Raw genomic sequence first — 21,456 nt, forward strand, 5'->3', positions numbered from 1 at the left:
CAGTGCAAACTGAAAACTTGCAGCTGGTGCTGTTTTTGTGTTTTGATTACCTCTGTGCCCACCAACCTGCGCTGCCCTGGGGAGGAAGCCATTTCAGTCGGTAAAATAATTTGCACAAAGTACAGAACAATTGTCACTACTGCTTCACTAAATATGGCTGAAAAATTCCACAGCATGAACGCTTCAAATCTTACATCCCTTGTACAATATGACAATGCTGCTGCTACACGGCTACTTCTCAAACATACCCAAAAACAACATTTACCAAATGTCTTGCAAAACAATGCAAACACTGTGTGCCCTGATAAAGATTCACCTTCATTTGAATGCAACATGGCTGAACACGAATGCATTCTTTCTGATTTATTCAAGCAAAAACATTAACAGAAGGCCTTTACTTAAATACTAAAGAAAAAAAGTGACCCCACAAAGGCCTGATACAGCTAAACTCACAAAAAAAAAAAAAAAAAAAACGCACAAAAAAAGGGATGAACACATCATATTTGAAAGAAGTGACAGGATTTTATTTCACAAAAGTTGCTTCATTTTCTGATGCTTAAACCTTGGTGCCAGCATGCATGGCATGAAAAGCAACAGTATGACAGCAGCTCTAAATTTAAACTTTTTGCTTAATGGAATGAGGAGCCTCTTTTCCTGACCTGATGAGTCACCGAGGTTGTTTTTTTGTTTGCTTTATCCCACCCGACTTCTAGCTTCTAGTCCACAGTTTTCTTTTACTAATGCATCCCCTAACACACCCTGATCTTCTGCTCCATCACCTCATTTCCTGTTTCTGCTCTTTCTCCTCAAACGCCTCTTTCTTCCCAAGTAGTGACCTGGCTCTCCTTGCTCTCTTCTTGTCTTTTTACGTATGCACCCTCCCTTTCAGCCTCCTCCTCTGCCTCTTTGCTTCAGCCGTGATCACCACCCACTCCTTTAACCTGCTTCCGCTGCACTGAAGTGGAAGTGATGGGGGACTTCTGGCTGGAACTGGCGGCTCAGACATTTCCGGGAACAGACGCAGCTTGCCGTGTCTTACCCATGTTTTACCCAGACATAATATTGTATTTATTACTGAGGCTGTTGCCCAACTTTAACAGAAGAAATTAGCCAATTGGCTAAAAAAAAAAAAAAGATTCAATTCGATCCAATATTTATTTGAACAATTTATTGCAATTGTGATGGTTAAACCTTGGAATACCCATAAAGTGCACTAGTCCGTTTTACAGTCTGGATTACATTCCCCATATTTGTTACAGCTACAAAACATTTTAAAATGCATCACATCTGATTTCCTCCTGGACTGCTTCGCCTAATATTTATTTATTTATTTATTTTCCACAGCTGAGCTTTAGCACCCGAGAGGAGTCCCAGTGGTGAAAGCTCTGGTTTGAATGTTCTGTTTGGTTGGTTGGTCTCACTCTGGGTGCTTGGGTGTGCGTGTGTGTGCGTGTGTGTGCATGTGTCGATGTCTTGAGGCTTTGCTCCAACAACCGATGTGTTTCAGACAGCTCGTCTCGCAGTGACAGCGAAGAAGATCAGTTTTCCCCATTTGTGTCTTTCAGTATCAGATTAGAAGGAGGGAGAGAGGGCATCACATTGAGCAATTATGTAACCAATGAACGCAGCCATTCTTCAGAGAGCCTTTACTCTGATTACACGTGCAAACATTTTCTGTCATCAGCTCAATGGATGTTTCTCAGAGCACCGAATCATTGTCTGACATTATGCTGTTATTCAGAGATCCTCGTTATTCTTCAGATTTTCCTAAATTAAAAACCGAAGATTAAATTAAAAGCACCCGCATTCAAATTGTCAGAGTTTTCTGTGTTTTCGGGCCAATTTTGAAATTATAAACACAAAAGTTCACGGTACACATAAGGCATGTATCTCAACAGTTGACAGGCAGTAAAACGGAAACGGCACAGGAAAGATCCAAAAACGAAAACAATGTAAAGATCAGTGGACAAAGTCTGTCTGAATACACAGAAAGGATGATGAGAAAAAAGAATAAATGACTGTAGATAATTGTATAGATGTAAAGAGGGCTAGATGAAATGGCATATAGAAGAACAAATGGATGAAGGCATGAAAAAACTAATGTATGGTAGGACAGATGGACATGATGCACAAATACATGGATGAATAAATAATTGAGAAGATGAATTAATAGATCGATAAATTGACATATGTAAAAAATGGATAGACAGAAGAATAATGCGTGGATGGATTGAGGACCAAACTGATGTATATTTCATATATGCTTTATATATTTCATAGAAGAGGCTGTTAAATTCTCCTCTCTTTCTTGTACTCGACTTTTATTGTGTATAAAAGCAAAAAAAAGAGAGGAAAAACTCTTGCTTGTGTGCGAGCGGGAGAGCATGTGTGCAGACTGTCCCAGGCTGACAGGGTACACGACTTCTCCATCCTGCTGTTACATAAAAGGAAAGTGAGGGCATCAAGCTCTGCCTGCCTCACGTTTATTCACACATAAGCGGGTGTGTACTGGCACTCTCTGTGTTTGCCTTTCTCCAAACCTTTTTTCTTTTTTTAACTCTCCTTGAACTGAACACATTAGCATGGAGTGTTTTTTATTTCAAAGAGCTCCCTCTCTCTGAGGTGGATTTGGATGCTCTCATCCTTTTTGGGTTGTCGGAGGCCTTCGCTGTCTCAGACAGGTGGAAGAAGTTTGTGTGGAGCGGAAAGCTTTGAATCTAACAATGCGATCCTTTCCGTTTCTGATATGCTACATCAACACATGGTGTGCTGAGTGTTACACAGCGGGAACATGGACAGCAGGAGCCTCTGGTCTTCTTCCCAGTCTGATGGATAATTCTCTCTCCAGGGAGCTGGTGTGAACCACAGAGAGATGAACAAAGTTCATTAAGTCATCTGATAAGATAAAATCCCCCGACTGTTGCTGTTCTTTAGAGTGAAAAACACAAACAAAAGCTCATTTCCATTTCTGAGCAACCAGCATGCATTATGTATGGATGTATTTTTGAATAAATGAATGCATTGATTAGAAAGTTTAAATGAGAAAATAAACTCAGAAAATGTTTTTCTTTGTTTTGTTGTTGTTCTTTAAATACTTGGATAAAGTGTGAATTCATTATTTTAACTTCTTTCTGATTGTCTTTGCATGTGTCTTTTCTTAATAAAGTAGTTAAAAGAAAAAAAAATAGCACACTGTTTTTTTTTTTGGTTTTGATCTTTTGCACACTTCATGGCTTCATAAATGTCTCCTGCTCAGGTGTGAAGGGGTGAGTTAAAAACAAAACCATCACTGAAAAACCAATGAAACTGGTCACTTGTGACTTTTTAAAATGAAGTTTGATTAAAAATAAATCTTGCGCTGATACATCAGGTACAAAAACACAAACAAAAAAAAATAATATTCCCGATTGTTAAGAAATGCAGCGGCTGTTCTAACTTTTAAAATTTTGAAAGCAATCGTTTTATTTTTGCTAGTTTTTTTTTTTCTTTCTTTTTGGTTGGTTTTTCAATCCATCATTGAAAAAGGTGAGCACAACATTTACTACTACCATGTTACATGAACATTTGTTTGAGATTGATTTTTGTCATATTTTCTCTGACAATCATGTCAGTTCAGGCCATGAACACCAGATTCATCTCTGCTGAGGTGATGAAAATGGAAAAATATTGTGTTTTTGAAGGAGGGTTGAGAGAAAGGTCAAAGCCAGGTAAGTAAGTTAGTCTGTGAAGGCGACGAAGACAACATTCACAGACTGATATCTGGAAGGAAAAGGCTAAAGCTGCTGGTGTTGAAAACAAGTAATGCAGCTTTTAGAGCACGCCGTCCATTTCTCCTCAAAGTTAAAATCAGTTCATAAATCTTTTTTATGTGATCTAATTTTATTTTACAGTAAAATCTTGCTCCTAAAAGTTTCTCTTGGTCTCTCAAAACATGCATTAGGCTCAGAGGGATCACTTTCTTTAGGTGTGCGTGGTTTGTATACTTCTGTTTTGTGTGCAGTCAAGAATATTGTTTGGTACAATATTCTTCATAAACAAAAATCTGCAAACACAGATTTTACTCAGTCTACTTTCATAGATCATCCAATGACTTAAAGAGCTGCAACATATTATTTGAGCAGCCACAGAAAAAAATACAGTCTCTCCTTCTTTATTAATGTTCTAACTTTATTACAGTTATGTTTACAGTAAGACTTGGATTTTTCTTGTCCCTTTAGTTTCTGTTCTCTAAATCGATATTTGAACTGAAAGCATTTAACATCAGCTTGGATCATGGGAGTTATTGGACGGGATAAAGAGCAGGATTTGTTGAAAGATCTGTTTCTCTGGAACTTTCCACAAAAGAATTGCCTTCTCGGAGATTTGCTGGCGCACACACACTGCTGCAGCGGAGGTATTTTACGAAAACACAGGAAGATTTGTGGTTCTAATGTGATAATGTGAAACGCTTCATTGCACGGTGATACGAATAACAACCACCAAGCCAAAAAGTGGTCAAGTTCATCAATTCATCTGTACATAAAATTGGTTCAATTGTGCATCTTCTCTTGACCTTCTCTTGACCCGTGGTGTTGTTTTACTTCCCTAAGGCATTTGTTCATAGCTGTTGTATATTTAGTTGTATCCAATGAACCAACTGGCTGTTTGAAAGTTTTGTCTGATGTTTATTTTCTGTCTTCTGCATGTTGTTTTTTTTGTTGCCCCTTTTTTGAGAGTAAATCTACACATAACTTTTGCTTGTAAGGTTAAACAAACTTAAATCCACTTCAAATTCTGCAGCTATTTGGTCTTTCAACAATGCTCTCTTCTACATAAGATGGAATACGTTGGAGCTTTTATGCGGCTGGAAAATGTAAACTTGGTGATTATTATAAAAGCCTGATCTCATTTTGGATAATTTAATCCAACAGTCCTCAAAATCTGCATCGTACAGCTGCTCTGCTGGTTTTCAGCTGGGACGGCTGCAGCAACCTTTCGTGCTCAGGACTCTTCCATCGGGCTTGTGTTCAGCAGCACATTTCATGATCTGCCCCAGATAATCACGACATTGTATCGTTTTTCATGCGGTAGCGCAAAGCTGGTCAAGCCCACAAGAGCTGAAGTGATGCAGCTGCACGAAAGCCAGACCAACTCTACTTGTAGGAATCGCCGCACTGGAGGGAAAGGAAACGACACTGCTTCAAGAATAATTTTGAGTCATTCATCTCGTGTTTAATTCATTACGCATGAGTCGGCAGCCGAGCAGCAGAAGAGAGCGGTCCATGGAAGTGGCGTGAAGACGCGTCAGAAACAACTGCAGAGGAGGGAAAATGGTATGGAGCGTTTTATTATTCATGAGTGTTTCCTGCTCATGCAAGAGTCCGTTGGAATCCAAAAATTGTTACACCACACCTGCATGTCAACTCAGCTGTGTGTATGAATATTTCCTCCCCAAATAGTGTGTAAACAAACATGCTAACACTAAGAACTTCCACACAAGTGACAGTGACCTAAATTGATCGAAAAACAATGAGCTCAAGTGTGCTAAGCTGTGTAACACATTTTGTAGAAGCAAACCACTGAACTGTAATCTCCCTGTAATTTTTAAATGATATCCTTTACGGCTAAAAATACTTTAACAAGATTTGAGCTGATAAAACTCCTAGTATACGATAAAGACACACATAGAAGATACAAAAGCAGTTTTAAAGTACTTATTATATTTTGTTAAGGGAAAAAAAGAGACCTAAACTATCTTAACCTTATGTTAAAATATTTTTGCCAGCCTTAATTAACTGTAATTTGCCACATTCATTTCATTATAATAGAATAAAACTTAAATAAATCACTGCAGGCCTCATTTGTTTTATCTCAGAGTTCAGCAAAAACCAAACTGTTTAAGATCTACATAACAGAAAGAATGCAAAGCCTTGTCTAATGTTTTCCAAAGACATATTGATAATCCTCAGAGCGTTTGGGAAATTTGTTGGTGAACAAACAAAACAAAACTAGAACATTTTGGGGATGTTTAAGTCCGTTTACATCAGGCTCAAAATTAAGGCAACGTTTTAGCAAAAATAAACATCACGCAGCTGTCAAACAGGTGACGGTCCAGATCTGCTTTGCTACTTCAGGCACTGCGTGGCTTCAAATAGATGATGGAACCAAAACTTCTTGCTCACCGCCGGAAAATCCTGACGGAGGATGTCGGACCATCACTTTGTGGCTTACCGTTCACCTGTGGGCTGTGAAGCAGGATGATGGTTGCCAGTTGTTGCATCACTTGATGGAAGTTGTTGCTGCCAAAGTTTTAGTTTTAGAGGAGAAACACTTTATCACATACGTTAAGACTGGATTGAACAGTTTTCTTTTGCTTGGAGAAATCATAATTTTTAAAACTGCATTGTGTGGTTACTTAAGATATTGGTAGCTGGTCTGAAAATGTGTTTGACAAACTAAAACATTTAAATTTGGAAAAAAAAAAAAGTAAACAGAGCTTCTGCCAAAAAGAATTGGCAGAAGCTCTGTATGTGTATTCAAAAAGATGACAAGATGAGAGAAGAGGACGTCCTCATGTACGGAGTCTGTCCCAGTGGAACGAGACAATGTCCCACTGTGACAGGTCACCAGACTGGATTAAAAAGCCCCATTTCCTTCTGTCAGATGAAGACACTAATGTGTCCATGTGATATGAATTTATGACAGCATTAATACAGGAGGGGGATCGGTCACTTCACCAGGGCGCCATGTCGTCCAGAGGGAGAGAAGCATCAGATGAGGGGACAATTTATACCCCCCAAGAAGCCATTACAACCCGAAAAGCTCCTGCTGACCAGGGTCTGCATGGAGAAACCAAACTAACCATCATTTGTTGAACCAGCCTCATCAGTCGCTCATCCAGGACCAGAACATATTTACGTATCCTGCTCTTTTCAAAAGCAGTCAGCTTCTTTAGGAGTCATATTTCATATGGCAAAAATCCAGTTTCAGTAAGATCGAAACAAGAGCTCAGATGTTATCAGTATATTCCATGCTGGTGTGTTTGGTGTCTGGCTTTTCAGCTGACCCCACACTGAGCTCTGAGAAGCCCTGATTAAATCTCTCTTTCTCTTCTCTGCTTTTAGGACGCAGAGATAATGCTCATTAGGAGAGACAGCCCAGGACTTTGGACTAACGCTTAGGTGTGGCTGAAACAGGGCGTGACGGCAGGACAACAGAGTCAGACTGAAACCGGAGCTGTGGCTATTTTGTGGAATATCGGTCTATTCATGAAAGCATAAAATGTATTTTTAAAATAATATTAGATCAAAGTGTTTGAAATTTCTCGTATTACATGAGATTTGTTCAAAAATATTAGTCAAAAATTGCCAGTACTGTGGAAAATTATTATTTAGGTTAGATTAAAAGATTGATAATTCTACACCTGAAAGATGAGATAAAGATGAAGTAACAAAAGTCTGCCTTAAATATGATCAAGTGTGCTTTAAAGCTGTCTGACAGCATTTGTTTTTTGTACAGAAGATAATACTTCCATTCTGTGCTTCAGATAAGATGGTTCCTTTCATTTCGACTGCAACAAATTGCATGGTCTCAATAAATTAAGAAAGAACGAATAATGTTGGTTTCAACAGTACCGCTTAAAATTATGATCTTTTTTACTTCATTTTTTAAATACAAATTCACAGTCATTAGAAATCCAAGAGTCGCTCAGATTCAGACCTGGACAGCAATGTGTTGTCCAACCCGGATGTAGATAACGAAGCATTTTTCCTGGAGCAAAGTGGCTGCCTTAGTTTAATTAACATTTTTGCTCATAATTAATTGATTATGGAACTTTTCTGGCTTTAACAACAAATCAACTCTCAAGGCACCAATTTCAATTAAAAGTGCAAGAAAATTAATCCAGATTAGCTTGGTTTCAGTTAAGTTTAAGGATTAAGGGTCATCCTCAGGAAACTTAGCTTCCTATTACTTGTCACACTTAGAAACTGTGGATCAGGTGAGCAGAGAGTGAAACCGACGCAGCCAAGACGACGAGACAGTGATTTAATCCTCTATCTCGATAATTGAGTCAACGACCCTCTTACTTCTAGCAAGTATTTTCTATTAAAACAAAACTCTCATCGGTGAGAGGAAACCAGGCAGGACTCGGATTTCCACGGCGTGGCTTCCTCTGCGCGCAATCACAGCTGCTGGACCGGCGGTGGAGTCGGTGCGCTCTAGCAGAAGACATCCAACCTCCTCTTCTCCCGGCTCAGTCTGCAGCCTGCGTTCCTCTCCATCCTCTAGATGCCTCCGAGCTTCATCAACTATCTGAGTCTGACACGATGGCAGCACTATAACCGCTTTTGTCTTGGTTTGCTTCGATTTTTCGTTTTCCTCCTGCCGATTTGAGTAAACCTCACGCCAAGAAAACGCAACAGACTCTCTCCATCTGGAAGTTTGGGAGCGCGCGTCGCTCTGGAGGAGATAAAGCGATGGGGGTCCCGGTGAAAACAGCGCTGGCTCTCCTGGTTCTCGCCGTGGCAGGTGAGTTAGTTTTCTCAAGCATTATTATTATTATTATTATTATTATTATTATTATTATTATTATTATTATTATTATTATTATTATTATTATTATTATTGATTGCTATTATTAATTTGGTGAGCTGTCTTGAAATTGTCTTGCCCTACTGTTGCTCACTTTCTTGACCATATGGAGGTGTTATTGGTTGAAGGTTATTGCACTTTCTGCCCCAAAGCATCAAGTTATTGTTTAATGAGTTTAAAGCAGCAAAATCTGGGCAGAATTATATTTATTTATTTCAATGCAAATGCTTAATCCGTGGCTAGTTTTCTGGAGTCAAATTCAGTGCAGTGGGAATAGGACTTTAAAGCAGGTGGTTCAATTAAACTACCTTTTAATTATAACTCAGGTGATGTGTGATATGCTGAGATTGAGCCTCAAATCTTAATTCAAGCAATTTAAGATTTATGACTTTTTAAGGTGTATAAAGCTGCATAAAGTAATCTACAAACACAAGAAGGGAATTAAAATATGTTCTGTGCCCTACATGCAACAACATTTTGTGTTGCATTAACAAATCTGGGGGAATTTTATTGGGAATTTTTTTTGTGTTGGACCAATCCAAGTGCGATCATGCCTAACTAAGGTAGTATTAAAATGGTACATAGTTTTGGAAAATTCATTCACCTCCTACAGAACCATTTGATGCAATTACTATACAAATGAATTTGGACCAGACTAGCTGTCCTTCCTGAAGAAAAGAATCCCAAAAGCATGATGCTGCCATCGCCATGCGTTGCTATGGGGATGGTATGTAAACGGATATTTTGCTTTGAGAAACAGTGTTTTGTATTTATGCCACAAGGTTTAGCTTTGGTTTGACCAGAGCAACGTCTTCAACATTTTTGTTGTGCTCGTTGCACTGCTTGTGGTAAACACATATTTTTATGAATAACTTTCAACAGTGACTTTATTTTATCAGTTACTGTAAGTCATTGTTTCCCACTTGTGATCTCAGAGTTACCCTGTGCACAGGTTAATATTATTGTTGCCTAGCTGGATAATCATCTTGGTGCTGGTGTGACATTCAATTAAATTCAAAATACTTTATTAATCCCAAAGAGAAATTAAGTTTTGTTGTAACTCATATTATTTCAGGATGATTCAAAGACACATTGTGTATGGTGTGCATCAATTTTAGAATGATGGCTCAAATAGTTCTCAGTTCTCAATAAAATTGTCGAACATTGTTGCACTTTAAATCCTAACTCTTCCATAAACTACTCCACACCTTTATCCCTGACCTGTCTGTTGTGTCCCTTGGTCTTCATTAAGCTTTTTATTTACTAATGAACTTTGGAGGCCTTCACAGAACGGCTCCACCTGCACTGGGATTACAGGATGACAACATTTGGTTACTTCTGAAAACTTTTACAATTACAAAATTTTATTTTGGGCTATCAGAGTTAATGGGACTGAATGCAAATACATGTCAGTTTTTAAAATTTTGTAAGTTAAAAATTCTCCCACAACCATGACAAATTTGGTTTCTATCTCACAATTATACACCACTTTCTTTCAATCTGTTGAAATTTCAATGAAATACATTATTAACCTTTGTGGATGTAAAACAAGTTAAAGGCAACACTTTTCTAAGATATTGAGCATTGAGAGCATGCAGTCATTTGGGTAAGAGCTCAGCCTTCACCCTAAAGCCTGAATTCAGAAAATTATCCATTCATCCATCCATTTTCTATACACCCTTGTCCCTCAGTGGGGTCGGGAGGGTTGCTAGTGCCTATCTCCAGCTAACGTTCCGGGCGAGAGGAGGGGTCACCTTGGTCAGGTCGCCAGTCTGCCGCAGGGCTTTAGAAAATTATGAGAAGTTAAAGTATCTTCAGGACCTCTCCATGGTACTGAAATGAGCTCAAAAGAACACAAAATAAAATACAAAAGCAATGCTAATGTGTATCATAATTTGATTTGTTAATCCATGTGGCAAAAATACAACAACATTCTGGTTGTGTGTCTTCAACTGCAAATAAAACCACTAAATGTTTATTTTGTATGTCCCGGTTGGAATTTCTTTCCACTCAGATTAATTTATTTTTATGTAATTTAATAGTTAATGTGCAGCTGAACTGATTTTTATGAATATTCTATTATCACCTCTGCTCCATCTGCAGGTGACACAGTGGTCCACTTATCAGGAACATAAATTACATACTGGTTTTAAACTTTTTATGATTTATTTGAATTATTGTTATGCATATTGATATTATTAAAGATTTTCTTTCATTCACTTAAAGTCAGAGTTATTCATACAGACTCAAATATTTAAATACAGCCTCGATAATGCTTAAACGTCCCTTTAGGATTCAGACTTTGACCGCATGTTTTTATTTTAGCCACAGGATTAAAGCTATAATCCTTTACCGGGTATCACTCTTTTTATCAGAATGAACAGAGTTCATTTAAATCTGTAACAGACATGGATGCAAGGCAGAATTTTCCAAAGGGTTGATTTTACTCCATTCTGATAACATTAACACATTTTCTTCATCACAGAGCTGATTTCTCTGTGTGTTTTCTCATGGAGTTTCTGGTTTCCAATTAATCTCAGGCTTACTGTTTGTGCCTTGATTTGGCAAGGTGGTACACACACAATGTAGAACATATTTACCGCCATAAATATGAGTGAAAACTTTGTTTTTAGAAAACATTTTACTGCTGTAGCATATCACCACAGACAAACTTTTGAAAATAACAAAAATCCTACATTTATTTAATGGAAAACAGTGGTGAATGGGAGACTACTTGGTTTTCTTCTATAGCATTTCATGAGGATAAATCTTACACAGAGACCATTTGACCATTTCTCTTCACAATCTGTCTTTATCGTTTGTTGTGGTGGGTGTTGGGACTGAAGATGTCCTTGGATAAAGGTGGATCTTGTGTCCAGAGAACTGTTTGTGTGTTTATATCCCAAAGAGCTCCTGATGCTATCGCTGTAATAACAAGAAGCAAATTGTAAATGGACTGAGCTTTTATAACACTTTTCCGCTCATACTAACCACTCAAAGCACTTTACACTGTAGCTACTTTCATCCAATCACACTTACATTTATACACTAATACTCAGATTGGTAAGCAGTCTGGGTTATGCCTTGCCCAGAGGCACATCAACATGTGATAGGAGGAAGCTGTAATTGACCCTACAACCTTTTAATTGCAAGATGACTACTCCACCCGCTAAGCACACCGCATCCGACACCCTCCACTTTAGTTAAGACCCATGAGTTTTTCTTTTTTTCCCCACACTATCCATTCTTTGTGACAAGCTGAACCGGTTGGAAATATTTTGTTGTTGAAAACCTCCATCTTTGTTTCACTGCAACAAAGCATATGATTCCATGCAAAATCCAAAGTCCACATATTTACATGTGAGCTGGTTCGCCTGACACGACGCCAAAACAATATTTTGTATCCATAGTATCTAATAGTTGCTATGGGTAAAAGAAATGAGCCTGTTTGTCATGTCGTATTTGCACCATGAGCAAACATGATGTCATGGATTATTAATGATAAGCTTATTTAAACTGAGCATCTTAAAAGAGAAGTTTAAATAATAAAAATAATTATGTTTAAATAAAATTTCATGACATGGTATGTTTTTCCAACTGAATAACTATATTCAAAACATTCTGACACCAATTGTTAAAACATTTAACCGAGCATTCGGGATGCATAGAAACTATACATAATCATGACTTTATGTGGATTATAAAAAAATAATCCACATAAAAAAATCCCCCCCAAAATTCAAAACTCTGTTTTTTTCTGAGACTAGAAAGATACTATTGATAATAAAAACTCTTTTCTCATAAGTACTGATAAATATGAAGTCACCAGGGCCCCTTATCCATGAGCTGACAGGTTATAGAGTTGTGTACAATAAATTAGAATATGCATTTTGATTAAGCTCATTCGTAAGATTAAAAGTATCCTGAAAACAACCTTTCAGCAGGTATTTTTATTATTATTATTATTATTATTATTATTATTATTATTATTATTATTATTATTATTATTATTATTATTATTCCCACACTTCTGAACTAAGTGTTTTTTATAGATCTGATGTAACAGTCTAGTCTGAAAAGTTATGTTTTCATTAGCAGTAAGTAGAAAAACATCATAATTAACCGGAACGTACACTGGATGAAAAGTGGGATTTTCGACAGTTATTGACACCTAGTTCTGCCGTGCGCATGGAGCATGAGGGCTATCGGCAAGAGGTTTTTGTCAGAGTGGAAGGTTGTAGAGCACTGCCAAGAATGGTCAAAAATGCTATGTGTCCGTGTTCCCCTATCACCTCCCTCCCCTTGTGCTTAGCAGAGGTTTTCGTATTTAAATAAAGTTGCTGAGAGCCATAAAAATGCAAATCAACTGTTGAGCACTGGCCTTTTGACTCTCATTCCTGTTGTAGCTAACCCATTTTACCTTCTGTAGGCTTGATGACGTCTGTCTGCCTTAATGTGTTTCACTTAGTGGATTGAGTTACTGAACTCATAATATTCCAATTTACTGAATAAAGTTGTTTTACCACGCTTGTTGTGATTATGGTGTTTGTATTACCATAATAAGTCGATGAAGTGAGAAATCAACTCTATCAGCAAATCAAGCTGTGGCAGCAGTTCCAGTAGCTGCCACCCAAGCTGTGGATTCATGTAAAAGTCACACAGTGGGAGCAGAGAAAGGAAGAAAGCCATTTTCTGAGCTTCCCGTGTCTCTTCTTGTTTCAAGCCATCTCAGACACGTCAAAGAAAGAAATAAAAAACAGGAAACAATGTGGCAATATAGAGCTTTCATTGTTTTTTGTTTCCTTATATAAAGAAGATCTTACTAAGAGGGAAAACACTGAGACAAAGCAATGAACAGAAATCAGAAACTCCAGGAAGGTTCACATTAAAAATGCTAAAGGTCTGACTGCATTTGACCACATGATCGAGGATGCACGAGTTGCACTCTGCTTTTTTAAAAAAAAGATTTTTTAATAGAATGACCGATTAGGGCAGTGTACTGAGTAAATCCTAGTACAGCTAAAGCCTGAATTGTTTTGGTCCACCACAAATGGCATTCCCCTGAATTATTCACCATCCTAAAAAGAAACCCAAAAAAGTTTGTTTTCCTTTATGTGTCGTCTGATAATAGATCTTCTGTCTGTGTCATTCAAACACAACATCACCTTTTCATCTTCTTTTTCTTTTTTCATCTCCGTGTTCTGATCTTTGTAAAGATTTTACGTGAGTGGGGAAAGACCTGAAGATTAATGTCTGATTATGTTTGAGTCTCTCTGCACCAAAAATGATGGTATTTTTATTTTAGTGGCCATAAATTATTGACGTGTGGAGAGTGCACTGAGGCGGACCGAAGTGTCTCTCTCTGTGGGTGGGCATGCATGTGTGATGAGACCCACTGGTAGACACAAAGCTCCATCTCAGCTCCCGTCAGCTAATAGACCTCATTCTTTCCTTATTTGCTCTTTGAGGATTTGCTGTCAGAGTTAACACCTAACACGACCTCGCGCAGTGTGCGCTACACGTATTCATGTTTTCCTGTTGCTCCGGCATTCATAGGAAGACATTAATCTTTCCCAGTTGATAAATATTTTGTGGGACGGTTTATTTTTACATTGCCCCCCTTTTACATTTTTAAAGTAAAATTGGCTTCTTCTGTTTGGTGCGGGACAGTGAGAAAAGTAGCAAAAGGACGCTGCCACAGAAGAGCCCATTATACAAGGTCAAATCACTATAGTAAGGTTATTTGAAACCTCAGTCTTTGTTCATCACTGCACCTTGATCATGGTGAGGTTTAAATAGTGTCTTTGTGAACATCCATGTCATTATATGCAGTGTCTTCCAATTAAATTATATCCTTTAAATCTTTTCACAACTTGAACAGAAACTTTAGTGTACAGTATTTTATTGAGATTAAACACAAAGTAATGCATAATTATGAAGTCTAAGGAAAATGATAATACAATTTCAAAAATATTTGACCAAAGAACGTCCACCTTTCTGACTTCACTTTGTTCCACCACGTTTGAGTTACGTCTCCACCAGTTTTGAATATTTAAAGATGTGTGTGTCTGCCAAGTCTTGTTGCAAAACAGCTTTTGTTCAGTCAGACTGGGCAAAGATGTCAGTAAAAAGCAATAATCAAGTCTCACAACATATCCTTTATTTGGATCTAGGTTGCCCTGTATTTAGCTCTATCCACCTTCCCATCCTGCTGAAGAAAATGATTCCCCCCGCATAATGCTGCCCACACCGTGTTTTACTAGCGAGATGATGGAAAATCTGAGAAGTGCATCACTAATAGTCAACAAATTCTGGATAGAAATAATGAGCCACACACACATTTACTTACTTTTTGTGCTAGAAAAGATACTATAAAAGCTTGAAGAAGGAAATCGGCTTGATTTTGTACATGACTGCATAGATATGTGACATTATGTAAAAAATGACACTAAACTTTAGTCAGTAATATGCAGTTTGTTTCCAACAGTTTTCTTTTTCTGTGTGTGTGTTTGTCTCTGCATGTTTCCAGCTGCCCTGTGTGCAGACGTAGAGGAGAGGCTGGTGAGTCACCTGTTGTCACCGGAGCGGTATAACAAGCTGATCAGGCCGGCTGTCAACAACAGCCAGCAGGTCTCCATTAACATACAAGTGTCCCTGGCCCAGCTGATCAACGTGGTAATTGAACGCAGGATCCCACAGCTGAAAAGACACGCTGCCATCACACCATTGCATCATCATGGATTGTTATTTTAAAGGATTTCTCTATGTGTCTGACCTGTGTCGCCATGTTTGTCTGCCTTTCAGAACGAGAGGGAGCAGATCATGACCACCAACTGCTGGTTAACCCAGGTTTGTTCAGCTGAACTCCATTGTCCGTTACTATATTTGTGTGAGAAAAGGGATTGTTGCGTGCCTTTAGTTATATTAGTCAGTGTCATGCGCTCACAAACGTATTTAGGTTTGTCGCAGTGCAGTGGTTTGTAAAAAATTGTGCACAGACGTAAAGCAAGTTCCCTGGTGAGGTCAGCTCACATGTTAGCCAAAGATTTTGGTGTGCTACTATTATAAACACACGTGACAGCTGACTCAACCAATATTTTTATGGATGAACCAGCCTGTTTACGTATGACCTCTGCATTCATTTATTTTGTTTTGTTACAATTATTCGTACATCTTTTCAAAGCTCCTTGTAGGGGATAAATAATGGATGTTTTGAAATGACTGTGTGTGTGCGCGCGTGTTTTTAAATTAATTAATTCACATGGATTTCCAAAACTTTAATTTTGCATCAGGGATGGAATGACTACAGATTAATGTGGGATCCCAACGAGTATGAGGGAATCAAGAAAATCAGGCTCCCGTCACAGCACATCTGGCTTCCAGATATCGTCCTCTATAATAAGTAAGATGGCTTTCTGACTGTGCGTGTGTAGGTGTGTGTGCGTGTGTGTGTGTGTGTGTGTGTGTGTATGCATGTAGTGCATGTGTGTGTGTGAGCATAGCTGGAATGAAATCGGAAGTTTGAGAGAAATACTTGAAAAAACTAAACTTTCTAAATGGGAATTCAGTTCCCCTGTTTCATTTCTGATATTGATATTTTTTATCTTGTCGTCGTTTCAGGTAATAGTTTTCAAGTTTCTTTCACTAACGGTGTCTCTGGTCACTACAAGGGAAAATATATATGTACTTATACATATATATGTTTTTATTTTTAGGAAACACCAATTGCTAGGTAAACTCTTGGCTATTGAGAAATTATAACTTCTCAATATAGTTTCTAAATATTGAGAAATGATATTGAGAAATGTTTCTTAATATTGTTTCTCTGGAGGTGTGGACTCTGTTGTAGCTTTAAACTTTACCCAATATCTGAAATTGCCAGTGCAGTAAGCAACTGTCCCCCACTGGGAACATGGCCAACACACGGACTGAACAGCTTCACACTTCCTCCGTCGCCACTGCTAAAACTGCAGGTGGACAGATGCCGTCGTTCACAACTTCTCCATCTGTTTTCTGATTGGCCCAGCTGAAATGATACTGGAGAAAGTCTATGATAGACTGAGGGTAACCTTTTCTATCAGACCTAAAACAAAACAGGACAATTGATGCCAAGTACACATCCAAACTGGTTTTAGAATGGATAAAGTAGGCTGATGTAAAACTTGCAGATTTATGTCTCCAAAGTTTCAACTTTAAACCCGTTGAAATGAAGTCTGGCTGAAGGTTTGATCCTACCAGTTCAAATATCCAGCCAGAATTTTAGCAGGAACTTGTTGATAGCTACAAAAAGTGAGTTTGAAGGTTCAACTCACTGAGAAAAATGTGCCAAAGCAAATATTAGTGAGGGTGTAATGATATGCTGGAGCTCTTGGTCATAATTTTTATCAAGCTTTATTTCAAACTTGATTACTATGTTTCTATGTTCTGTAATTATTCCGTCCTAGAAAAAGAAGGGTTTTAAAAATGCCTTTGGTTTTCTCGTTTCTTTCAGCGCTGATGGAACGTATGAAGTTTCTTTCTATTGCAATGCTTTAGTTTCCAACAATGGAGATGTTGACTGGCTCCCGCCGGCTATCTACAAGTCCGCCTGCAAAATCGAAGTCCGAGATTTCCCCTTTGACCAGCAAAACTGCACCTTAAAGTTTCGTTCCTGGACGTACGACCACACAGAAATAGATCTCAACCTCCTCAGCGATTATGCATCACGGGATGACTTCAAACCCAGCGGTGAGTGGGATATCGTTTCCCTGCCGGGACGAAAGAATGAAGACCCAAACGACATCAGATACCTGGATATTACCTATGACTTCATCATCAAGAGGAAACCTCTGTTCTACACCATCAACTTGATAATTCCCTGCATCCTCATCACCTCCTTGGCCATCCTGGTGTTTTACCTTCCATCAGACTGTGGTGAGAAGATGACTCTTTGCATCTCCGTCCTCCTCGCCCTGACTGTGTTTCTACTTCTTATCTCAAAGATAGTGCCGCCAACATCTTTAGCTGTGCCTCTCATTGGGAAGTACCTGATGTTTACAATGGTGCTGGTCACCTTCTCCATTGTCACAAGCGTTTGCGTGCTCAACATCCACCATCGGTCCCCAAGCACTCACACCATGCCGCCTTGGGTCAAGCGGGTCTTTCTCCACCGGCTCCCTTCTTTCCTCTTCATGAGGAGACCCGGCAGCTCAAACATCCGCGAGAAATTCAGGAAAAAACACCAGAGGAAAAAGTGTTCAGATCAGAGGCAGTGCGGAGCAGAGAGTGGGACGAGCATCTCTGCAGGGGTGGCGGATTCTTCACCGTCCTTCTATGTCAATGAAGAGTCAGCCAAGCGCTACGGCTGGAGAGTCAGTGACTTATCGGAGAACACAGAGATCAGGAAGAGGATGACGCTCAAGAGTAATATTGATGTGGAGGACGCAGTGGATGGAGTGCGCTACATTGCTGAGAAAATGAAGAATGAAGATGATGATGAAGGGGTAAGTTGTTTTGTGGCACTAATAGGGAAACTATTATCACTCCTTGAACTTTGGGTCACATTGCAAAAAACAACCCTCAATGTATTTTAATTGGATTTAATGTGAAAGTACGACAAACAATAGTGCGTAGCTGAAAATCTAAGTGTGCCAGTGAAACATAGTTTTGGAAATATCTCCATTGGATTTAGGTCTGGACTTTGACTGGGCCACACTGCAACCATCTCTGGTTGTAGTGAGACAAAATTTGTACAAAGCTTAAGAGTTACAAGAGTATAGATGATGCTTGAGACAATTTATCACTCACTGCAGAAATCCCGCTACACAGTGTGCTACTTTCTTTCTTAAAAAAATATTTATTTGCTGTCTTTTTGTGTTTAATCTTAAAGAAGCACATCTGATGACTATAATTATATCTGACAGAGAAATGTTCTGAATAGCCATTCACAAAGTCAGAAGAGTTGTTGCTTAACAACTTTAGAAATGAAAGCTTGGCTTTACAGAAGCAAAACAAATAAGGAAGCAGAAGAAGTTTGGGGTCACTCAAGATTTCAGCAGAATATTTTACAAATTAGCTGCAGTGCTCCCATCTGTCGTACGCCTGCAGGTCTCTACAAGACAGCTTGATAAGCTGTTCCCACGTGGACGATACTGTGTTTTATCAGGGAGAGAAAATCTGCGAAAGTGTGGGTTATTTTCTCCAGGAAAACAAAAATGTAATCCAAGTTAGGAGGTGCATCCTCTCCTAATATGCCCACGGACCGGATTGCGTTCTTCCCTTTCTAAAGATTTAACACGTTAATTATGTTCGATGTGGAGTCAGCACATATTAATTGTTATTCTCTGTCTCTGCTTATTTAGCTCTGCATAACTGATTTTTTCTGTGCTCTTTCTGAACTATTTTGTTAAGAACAATGTCGCAGAAACGACTTGGAAATAATTCACACTATTTATGGCAAAATGCAGTGAAATGATTCAGAAAGTCAGCTTGAAACAGCTGTAGAGATTGAAAGTTGAAGAATCAAACTGAGAAAAATTTCAACTGAAAAAACTGAACGATTGACATTATGCTGCTACTAGAAAATTGTAGAAAACTTCATATCTGATTATTACTCTGTGAGACAATAATTAAGACCAGGAAGTTGATGAGTTGCATTTCAACATGTTTTGACGCGTTTCTGGTTCTGACGACAACTTACTGATCTATAAGGTTTTTGTAGGTCCAGAAGTTATCATTAGTAGTCTGTTGAGTCTTTATTGTTTACTTTATTAATAGTACAACTTATTTATAGTATTAAATGAGCTCCTGGTTTCAGGCATCTGACTTTATCAAAAGAGACGAAGCTTTGAATTGAATTTATCACCATTTCTTTTTTTTTTTTTTCGGTTTCTCTTTAGTTGAAGACCTTAAACAACAAACTGACAACTTTTAACAACTTCTCTGATTCTCTGCAGATCATTGAAGACTGGAAATATGTGGCCATGGTGATTGACCGCCTCTTCCTGTGGATTTTTGTATGTGTGTGCGTCGTTGGTACTGCAGGACTTTTCATGCAGCCTCTGTTCCAGAGTTACAACACCCCGGTTATTGAAGACGCAGAGCATAAATAAAACCAGAAGCTCCACCCTTAAATTCTAACATTTCTCTAAAATTAAATAAAATTTCTAGGAACTTAACAGATCTCTGTTAGGATGTTTGACACATGCATCTTGCACATCCATCACTTCACCTGCTGACTTTTGATCTTCGGATTTTATTGTCCTCTACGCACCCAGTGTTGTCATATCAGGTAATTTATAATCAACAGTGGAGCAAGATTAATTAATCTATGTTAATAAGGCAAGATAACTCCCTTTGTTTCTTTTTGCCAATGGCACATATGCTATATGGATTTATATCATTTGTATTTGCCTTGTAAAAAAGACACAGGAGAAAACAAATAAAAGTTCTGATGGGTTTCGTGACTGTGAGCACTCACATTTCTCACTTGGAAAGCATTTGCCCAACTTCTTCTTCATTTTTTTGTGTGTGTAAAGCTTGCTTTGTTGCACAACCAAAAGATATTGTCCACGGTTGATAGCAATTATTCTCAAATGGCTATTACAGTTCGTTCAAGTGGATTTTTGTTTTCCTATCCAGTTTGCATTCATCAACTCTGAAACCAGCAGCAATAATGTTCATGTAATTCATCTAGACACTCTTTACTTTAGTTTCTGTATTCTCTTTCATATTGTTTTCTTGATCTTTGCCAATAATATATTAATACAACTAACTTTATCGTTTAATTTCTTTAGTGATTTTTCAGTGAAGGTTGAACTTCATGTTTTTTTCCTCCCACTGACAAATCAAATGTCTCTTTGTGTTTTAAACAAACTGATGGGATCTGATGTCTAATTTAAACTGATCAATAGCGTTTAGACTGTAACTAAACGCTGTGCTGAAGTTCAAACTCAGTAACTTTTTCAATCCTGCAGGTTTTTGCTTTTTTTATGCTACAACCACACAAACAGATTTTTTAAAATAATTTTTACCTTTTTAGGGGGCTGCTGGTGTCTTTGCCCTCATCACAGTATTTTCACAATGCTTCTAATTATCAACAAGGGTTTTTGACTGCCACATATTCCAGACTATGGCATGTAAAAAAACAAAAAAACATAAATATATTCTGAACAAGAAGTTCTGGAGAGCATTTGAGTGTGTCTCCTTTCGCCTGTGTGAGAAACAGTCATGAACAAGGATGAATTATAGTCAACAGATTCCCTGGATGGCCTTTTGACCTCGGGGCTTGCAACCTCACCTTCTGTTATTTTGAGATGGCATTAAGGCTGAAGAAACACTGACTGGGACTGAACACACTCACAATAACTGGAGTCAAAAGTCTGGCAATCTTCCCCATCTAGATTATATCACAGCTGCTGCTTCCTTATATACAGTGCAGTCCTGAAAAAGGGTCACGAGCTAAATGGTAGAGTTAGCCTTTGGTTGCATGTCAAAAATAATCTGATCTAACCTAATCTCCAGATAGATGTGAATCAAGCACATAAGCATTCAGACTGCCTTACAAACAAATAGCTCTAACACGAACTTCAACTGGGCTTCACGTTAGCTCAAGAATGGCTCATTTCATGGGTTTCTGTAGCTGTACCTCATCCTGGACGTTGAAGATGCTGCTGGAGAGGGACGTCTGACTTTCCAAGTTGTTGTAACTTCAACATTTCACTGACACAAAACTCAGAGTAAAAGAACTCCCTCACACTTTAGCATTAAGCCAGGTATTCAAAACAGAATTGTATAATTATTTTAACGATAATGAAAAGACACCCCCCATTAATAAATGTGTGCACAGTGAGCTCTGAATTGAACCCTTCTTCTGTTTGAACGTTAAAACCACTTTGAGCCTGTGAA

The 21,456-nt window shown here is 38.4% G+C and overlaps 1 protein-coding gene across 2 annotated transcripts; it reads left to right on the plus strand.

Moving 5' to 3' along the window:
* Positions 1 to 4,934: 4,934 nt before the first annotated feature.
* Positions 4,935 to 20,021, plus strand: chrnb5b (cholinergic receptor, nicotinic, beta 5b). 2 transcript variants are annotated; one of them, XM_017306969.2, is made up of 6 exons: positions 4,935 to 8,508; positions 15,101 to 15,132; positions 15,376 to 15,420; positions 15,864 to 15,973; positions 17,063 to 18,053; positions 19,506 to 20,021. In XM_017306969.2, the coding sequence occupies exons 1-6, from the start codon at positions 8,457 to 8,459 to the stop codon at positions 19,659 to 19,661; spliced, it is 1,386 nt and encodes a 461-aa protein (XP_017162458.1). In that variant the 5' UTR covers positions 4,935 to 8,456; the 3' UTR covers positions 19,662 to 20,021. The 2 variants fall into 2 exon arrangements, with proteins under 2 accessions (XP_017162458.1, XP_008418567.1); XM_008420345.3 differs by having other exon boundaries at positions 4,936 to 8,508; positions 15,101 to 15,246.
* The last annotated feature ends 1,435 nt before the right edge of the window (positions 20,022 to 21,456 follow it).

This window comes from Poecilia reticulata, chromosome 10, assembly GCF_904066995.2.
Source record: "Poecilia reticulata chromosome 10, P_reticulata-male-v2, whole genome shotgun sequence".
Taxonomy (NCBI): Eukaryota; Metazoa; Chordata; class Actinopteri; order Cyprinodontiformes; family Poeciliidae; genus Poecilia; species Poecilia reticulata.